The 7,760-nt window shown below is 50.7% G+C and overlaps 1 protein-coding gene across 2 annotated transcripts; it reads left to right on the top strand.

Annotated features, from left to right (window-relative positions):
- TAC3 (tachykinin precursor 3) lies at positions 1-7,760 on the top strand. Of its 2 annotated transcripts, none has more exons than XM_004773172.2 (7): positions 1-238; positions 796-914; positions 4,003-4,108; positions 4,297-4,326; positions 4,819-4,872; positions 5,252-5,326; positions 7,482-7,760. In XM_004773172.2, the coding sequence occupies exons 2-6, from the start codon at positions 801-803 to the stop codon at positions 5,323-5,325; spliced, it is 378 nt and encodes a 125-aa protein (XP_004773229.1). In that variant the 5' UTR covers positions 1-238; positions 796-800; the 3' UTR covers position 5,326; positions 7,482-7,760. The 2 variants fall into 2 exon arrangements, with proteins under 2 accessions (XP_004773229.1, XP_004773227.1); XM_004773170.2 differs by having other exon boundaries at positions 7-238; positions 4,000-4,108.

Genomic DNA, 7,760 nt, shown 5'->3' with positions numbered 1-7,760 from the left:
TCCCCCGGTTCCCCCAGACCCTCCCAGCCTTTATCTGTGAGCTGGGCAGGAGGAGTTCCTGCCACATCCTCAGATCCCCTCCACTCCCAGCTTCTCTCTTCACGGAGGCAGCAATACCACCAGCCTGTGTGTGTTTGTGTGTGTGTGTGTGTGTGTGTGGTAGGGGAGTGGGCAGTGCTCCTGGCCAGCTCCCTGATCCTCTTAGACCACCTGCCCCAGGCTCAAAGCTGTTCCACAGGTAGGCACGAGTGGGAGAATGTTGGAGGGACTGGAGCTGGCACCAAAGGACAAAGACCAGGGTTAGGAGGCAATAGAGGTGGCAGCTTATGATCTCGGCACTGGGTCTAGGGAAGGGAAGCAGAAAGCGCTGATATGGGTTGGGAACCAGTAATGTTTGGAGACTGTGGGTTCAGACTGATTCTTCTAATACTAGAAAGTTTTGCCGAAGTCTTAGGTTATCTGGTGCTAGAAACTAGAATCCAGGATCCCTCCTTAAGCTGACTAAGAAGGCAGACCTGTGCATGTGCTATGAATCTATCATCTTCCTTGGGGGACTATTGCCACACAGCTCATTGCCAGGTGCTCGAGTGGGGAGATGTGTGATGGGGGAGCAGGGACACTGAGCCCAAGGGCTGGCCATCCTGCTCAGAGATACTCTCCTTGGACCAGGGCTTAGATGGGAGAATGGAGGCTGGGGAAGCAAGACAGATTGTCTCAGAATGTCTCCTGCCCCTGCACACATGCTGTATCCTCCCTCTGCTCCCCCATTCCTGTCCTGTCTCTCTGTCCTCTTAGGCACCATGCGGAGGGCCCTACTGTTTGCAGCCATTCTGGCCATCAGCCTGGCTTACAGTCTGGGGGCTGTCTGTGAGGACTCACAGGAGCAGGTGGTGCCTGCTGGGGGGCACAACAAGGTAAGACACCCCTTCTAGCTGTGCCCGCCCCGGCGGAGCTCGGACCGACATCACGAGAGCCCACACTCTGCCTGTTCCACAGCTGTTGAGAGGAAAGTGGGACGGGTGAGATTGTGAGCTCCCTGGGTGACGCACCAGAGGGTGGGTTTCCCTGCCTCTCCGGGAGTGTCATGTTCTCACTGTCTCTAGCTATGTGGTCTAGGCGGCGGGGGGGGGGGGGGGGTGTCTCAGTCCCTCTGTGTGTCTTTGATAACCCTGTACCTAAAAAGTGCCCTACTAGTATGTTGTGCGGTTGGTTGATTGACTGGCAACCTGGGAGTTGGATCCCAGGGCCGGGGGTCAGCTAGGGTGGTCTCGCTCAGTTTCTGTCCTTTGCAGGGGGCAGATACTGTCCACTCCCTAGATGGGAGTACACGCAGTCAGAAATTCTCTCCCAAATGGTCATTTTTAAGCCATTTTACCTATCAGCTATGTATATCATTTTATTTCCAAAATTCAAATAAATTCTATTGTCCCCTGCTCATCCACCCCCAGTGATGTCAGGTGCTCCCAAGACCCCCAACGCCTTCTTTCCTTTCTCTTGCCCCCACTCTAGCCTCTGCTTGGGATAGGGGGCAAAATCCCTACAACACAGACTTGGGCCTGATTTCCAAAGTTTCTCTGAGAAAGAGAATAGGAGTTGACAGTGAAGGGGTACAGGCAGAGAGCAGGGAGGAAGTCTTTTCAAGGTTTTGAAATGAAAGCAATTACATTGATACCCATGCTTTTAAGATGATTATAGATGGAACTTATTACAAATTCAGTGTGTGAAGTCTAACTGCTTCTCCAGCTCAGATCTGTTTAGCATCTCATTATAGGAGGTGGGCAGAATATTTGAACAATCTGGGGAAAGCGGCTGCCTAGGAAGCCGTGTGCTGGGCAGAGAGAGAAATCAGTCTTCATCTGTACATGTCCCAGGGCACAATAGGCTGGTGGTGGCTGCTGCACCAGATCCAAAAGATCAGAACCAATTCAAAAATACAAAAAACAGGCACGCCTGGGTGGCTCAGTTGATTAAGTGTCTGCCTTTGTCTCAGGTCATGATCCCAGGGTCCTGGATCGAGTCCCTCATCGGGCTCCTTACACAGTGGGGAGCCTGCTTCTCCCTCTTCCAGTGTACTCTCTCTCTCTGGCAAATAAGTAAATAAAATCTTTTTAAAAATATGGGTGCCCAGCTGGCTCAGTCGGTAGAACACATTACTCTTGATCTCAGGATTGTAAGTTCAAGCCCCACATTGGGTATAGAGATTACTCAAAAATAAAGTCTTTTAAAAAACACATAAGGAGTGTCAAATATGGGCTGGCCCTTATGTTTGGAGCCCAAAGTTCCAGCTGGAGATAGAATATCTGGATATATTTTTCTAAGACAAGCTTGCTTCAAGGTCTTTTCCTCTTGGTTAATGAAAGGGAGAGATTGCCATTTCACCTTCCCTCCGACGGTCTGAGAGGACGAGGGAAGTTGGGGTGAGGTAGGGTAGGATCTGTGTGTGCCTAGGCAAGTGGGTTGGTATGCGCAGGGGTACATTCCATATAAATGTGCTGCTTGCGTGCTCAGCAACCCAAGGACATCTGGGCTCGAGAGAGAGAGAGGCACCGCTGAGACTCAAGGTAGAATCTCCAGATATGATCACGGTCACCGTTTCTCTGCAGCTGTAATTAACTGGCTGTGTGGTGTGTGCCCACCAACCATCTAGCTGTGCCCAGGTTGCTAAAAAAAATCACCAAGGCAATGAGGAGCCCCTGCCTGGCAGCAGATCCAGAATGGGGTTCATTTGTGGAGGAGAAGAAGAGTCATTCCGAACACATAGACTTCCAGAAATTCCAAATTCTGTGTAGAAAGCGATGGAAGCGGGGGCGCCTGAGTGGCTCACTGGGTTAAAGCTTCTGCCTTTGTCTCGGGTCATGATCCCAGGGTCCTGGGATCAAGCCCCACATCGGGCTCTCTGCTCAGCAGGAAGCCTGCTTCCCCCTCTCTCTGCCTGCCTCTCTGCCTACTTGTGATCTCTCTCTCTGTCAAATAAATAAAATCTTTAAAAAAGAAAGAAAGAAAGAGACAGAGGGACAGTCAGAGGCTGAAAACTATGGAAAAGAAAAGAGAGTGAGAGGTGGTGAGAAGCTTAGCCAGAGAAGCATGCACCACGAACACAGTGCAGGGTGGGGGGATTTGGGGATCGCAGCTGGGTGCTGGCTCTGTCTGATAGGGCTTTCTATGGATTCATGGCTCACACAGTGGGGCAACGATATCCTGGAGCAAACTGGTTCCCCATGTGCCAAGGAGAACAGAACATAAAATCTTTATGTTCTAATGGCTCTTCTCACTGAGATGTGGTGGTAGTTGGGAGAGAGCCCCAAGAGACAGTCCCTTTTGAGCTTGGGAGATAGAGTGTGACCAACTGTCCCAGTGTTCCCAGACCACCAGCTTAAGCACTAAAGTCCCCGCATCCCAGGAAAGCTCTCAGTCCCATGCAAACTGGGACAGCTGGTCTGCCTCTGAGGATGCCCAAAGCGCTCCCTTCTCCAGGGCTTCACAAACCTTGCTGGGCACACCTGTCACCTGGGGCTCTGGTTACAATGCAGGTTGTCGAAGTAGGTCCGGGATAGGACCAAGATTGAGATAATGTATTTCTTTTTTTTTTTTAAATATATATATTTTAAAGATTCCATTTATTTGAGAGTGAGATAGAGCATGAGCAGCGGTAGGGGTAGAGGGCAAGGAAGGAGCAGACTCCCTGGAGCCTGATGCGGGACTCGATCCCAGGATGCTGGGATCACGGCCGGAGCTGAAATTAGACACTCCACTGACTGAGCCACCCAGGCGCCCTGAGATACTATATTTCTAATAAGCCTACAGTAGTGATGATCCTGGTCTGTGGACCACACTTTCAGAGCCCACTTCTCTTCCAGTGTAAGCCAGAAGAAATTCTCAAAGTTACAGGATGTCAGGTTCAGCTGTGATGGTCTCAGGAAGAGGCTGTCCTTTGTGGGGAGGGGCAAATGGATTAAGTGCAAGCCTCCTGCCTCAGCCCTCTTTGTTTCTGTCTCTTAGAAGGACTCGGACCTCTACCACTTGCCTTCATCCTTGCTCCGGAAACTCTATGACAGCCGCTCTGTCTCTCTGGATGGATTGCTCAAAATGCTTAGCAAGGCTAGCGTGGGTAGGAAGCAGCCCTGGGGAGAGGGGGCTGGGGGGCAGGAGTCTGATGATTAAAGAGGCTTGGGAGGAAACTTCGGGTGGGACGGAGACTGAAGATAGCTTGGTGAGTAATTGAGGGTTGTGCTCTGAACCCCCTCTGTCACTTTCCAGATTCCATTCCCCACCAACTCACTGTTCTTGCTTTCACAGATCCTAAGGAATCGTCACTTCCCCAGAAACGTGAGTAGTGCCTTCTCCCTCCCTGTCTCTGCTGACCGCTTGCTACAGCTCCATGGGCACGGGTCCCAGTGACTACTCTGGCTGGCCCCATCTCAGCTGGCCCAAACAATATGGTGGCTGGAACAGCTCGACCAGCCTTTCCTGGACGTGAGAGGTCACTGGGAACCAGAGGGAACAGGTGTGAGGAGAGTGATGGACACTCCCTCCATCAGCTGGTCATTGGGCACCAAGAGAATCTCATGGTGGCTATGAAGACTCTACACCAGGCATCTGTGGGGGCAGAGAATTCTTGAAATGTGGAGGAGGGAGAGGTGGGCAGAGAGGGTGAGCTTAGGGGATACCCTGATAATGAGGGAGTCATGCTGTGGCATGATAAAGAACCAAAGACCAGAAACCCAATTGCAAAAGTCTTGATACACGTCTGGGGGAACGCATCCTCATTCCCCACCTACCCCATGATCACTGTTGGCAATGTTGGCCCTTTCTCTATAGGTGACATGCATGACTTCTTCGTGGGACTTATGGGCAAGAGGAACATCCAGCCAGGTAGGTGTGGGTGGAGGTACAGTGGGAGGGCTTAAGGTACTAGTAAAGATATGGCAAAAGTCAAGGGCCTCATATTTCTCACCTGAGGGAAAGACAGGATTTCTCTTAGCTATAGTGAGGGTTCCCAATCAGGTTGGATACACAGTCCAGATCTCCCTGGGAACACAGTGGGGAGACCTTTATAAGCTAGTCCTGCTGTAGCCGGGAAGGAGTTGGAGGGGGGTCTGTCCTTCCTCCCCATCTCCCAAACACAGTGTGCCTCTTCTTTCCAACTCTATCTTCCAACACTACCCTTAGTGGCTAGCGCTTTGCTTTTGGGTCAGGATGAAGGTCACATTCAGAAAAATCCCTCCTAATTACACTATTTACTTTAACCCAGACACTTCTATTGATGTAAACCAAGAGAACGTTCCCAGCTTTGGCACCCTCAAGTATCCCCCCAGTGTGGAATGAGGTAAGGATTGTTGGTCAGGAGAGGAGAGGGAACTCTGTGTGTATGTTGGAACTCTGTGTGAGGTTGGGGGGTGGCTGCCAGAGAGGCATTTACTCTGACACCACAGGCATTAATACTCATAATTTTGCCCTAAAATGCACTGTCAGTGCCCAGCACACTGTCTGTCAAACATACCGTCACTCAGGGGGCATGCTTGTCTGAAGAACATGTGCACACACACGCACACATGTACATACACACCTGCCCCACTTGCCCTCTCTTGCCCCATTATCATGGACCCTGGCTGGCGCTCGAGCAGGCATGAGTCGTGGGACATGGGGAGCGAGAGGTTTTCCTTGTGGCTTCTCCAATGGTCAACTTCGGTTGTTCGGGTTCCGTTCTCTCATTATCTGTATACATGACGGAGAGACCGTCATCTGATAATTGCAGGCACCACAGCCATCTCCCGGGTGAAGTGTTCTGCCTCCTAGGTAGGCACAAGCCATTCAGATCTTGACGGGGTCTGCTGTGTAATTCTTCACAAGGGTGATTTAGGAAGAAATGCAACAAACTCTGAAATTTTAGGGGGAGTAATAGAAACTATATCTGAGTTGCTCTGTGTGGTGTAATGGCTAAGAGCATAGCCTGCGTTTGACTCCTGATCTGTAGCTCACTGGCTGTGTCCCCTTGGCGAAGTTACATAACTGTTCTGTGCCTCAGTTTCCTCATCTGAAAAATGGGGGTGATAATATTATTTTACAGGGTTGTGGTTTTGAGGATTGGGCACAGGTAAAGTGTTTGGAACAGTGCCTGGCACAGCGTACACAGTGTTGTGTGTTATGATGATTGTGGTCTGGAAGGTATGGGTCATGTCCCAGTGTCCCTCCTGGCTGACTCTGGTCTGTCTGCTCTAGAGCTGTCTGGGCTGGACCCTGGGCTTGAGTGGGCTGACAGATCTCTCACTTGCTATGCGAGCATGAGAGTCCCCAGGAGAGTGTCTAGTCAAAACATGGAAATTTCCGTCTCAACCCCATCTTCCCCCACATAGCAATAGCAGCCCGAGGGATGGCTTTCTTTGCACTACCTTCTGAAGAAAGAAGGTGTGGGGGGGAGAAATAGAGAGGGATTGGAAAGCCCATGTTCCCACAGAGAGACTCCTGCCCCTCTCCCTGTGTCTCTGTTACCCACGGTCATTGCTCTCAAGGGAGACCAAAGGAGCAAGAGCTCTCGATGGAAGATGAAGCTTCCCATGCAGGGCTCCTTGGGCCCGGAGACTAGGTCTAGCCCCCCATTCAGTGCTGGGTGAGAGGGCACAAAGAGCCGTAATGACCGTAACTCGCTGATTACATGGTCCTTACCGTATCATTTTGCTCTCATTAGATGGTTATTTCAGTCCTGCCGACCGCCAGATAATTATACCGGCAGCTCTATCTGGATGACATACTTTCCCCCAGTGCTATGCATCGGCCATAAAGATAATTACAGTGCAATTTTGCCATAGTATTTTATACAAATGGTGGAAACAAGTGCATTGTGGAAATCTACTTTTAATGTTCGCCCGGTGAATCCAGGCTCTTTCAGAAGGGCCAGTCGCATAATTGCAGCCTTCGTAATCTCACCACTGATGGAGCATTCAACCTGTTAGGAGCCAGGAAGAACAGCACATAAAGTCCCTGGGGGCTGGAATTTAAAGGAGATTAGATGAGATGGATCAACACAGTTCATTGGGTCATCTTATTTCATTCATGTGAATCTGTTGACAAAGGACGTTATCCCTGGGCCTGAGCTTCCTCTGGGAGGTTTCTGGGAAGAGGAGGAGGGCATGGGTGAACCTGGGGGAGCATAAGCATCGGGACACAATGAATGGGGCTTTGTGTGGGCCTGAATCATGGGGATTCGAGGACGATAGATAGGGACCCTGTCACTACACCGTCCTGCAGGTGTTTGCAAGTAGCATGGTAAACATGCGACCAGAAAGGAGCATGCTCCTGTGGCTAGGATTTGGTCCTCTAGTTTAAAGGCTACACAGAGAGCTGAGGGCTAAGACTTCTATTCTCTTTCTTCCTCCCTTACACACTCCCCACCCCCCCAACCCACACATCCCTACTTCCCCAGCTGGTGGCCGTTGTGAGTTTTATGAGACAGAAGATGTGATTTCATATTTTCTGGTCCCCAGCACTCCACTTCTGGACCCCGGGGCTGCAACATGAAGACACCTGTCACCCCCTCCCAACCCCCAGCTGCACGATTTCCCTTTCTTTCCTCCAGCCTTGTAGCATCCCTGCACTTGGACTCCTTCCCCATCCCTCTACTCCACAGTGATGTAGAAACCACAGACTGAGCACCCTCAGTCTCCGTGGGCATTGACTATAGATTCCCTGAGGTTTCTGAAGTGTCCTCCATCAAAAATATGATGTCTCTCTCTACTCCCCAACAATAAAGGATTTTCAAATAT

The sequence above is a fragment of the Mustela putorius genome, unplaced genomic scaffold (genome assembly GCF_011764305.1).
Source record: "Mustela putorius furo isolate JIRA1106 unplaced genomic scaffold, ASM1176430v1.1 tig00003988_pilon_pilon_pilon, whole genome shotgun sequence".
Lineage (NCBI taxonomy): Eukaryota > Metazoa > Chordata > Mammalia > Carnivora > Mustelidae > Mustela > Mustela putorius.
The sequence above is the reverse complement of the archived record's forward strand: the minus strand, read 5'-3'. Positions and strand labels throughout refer to the sequence as shown.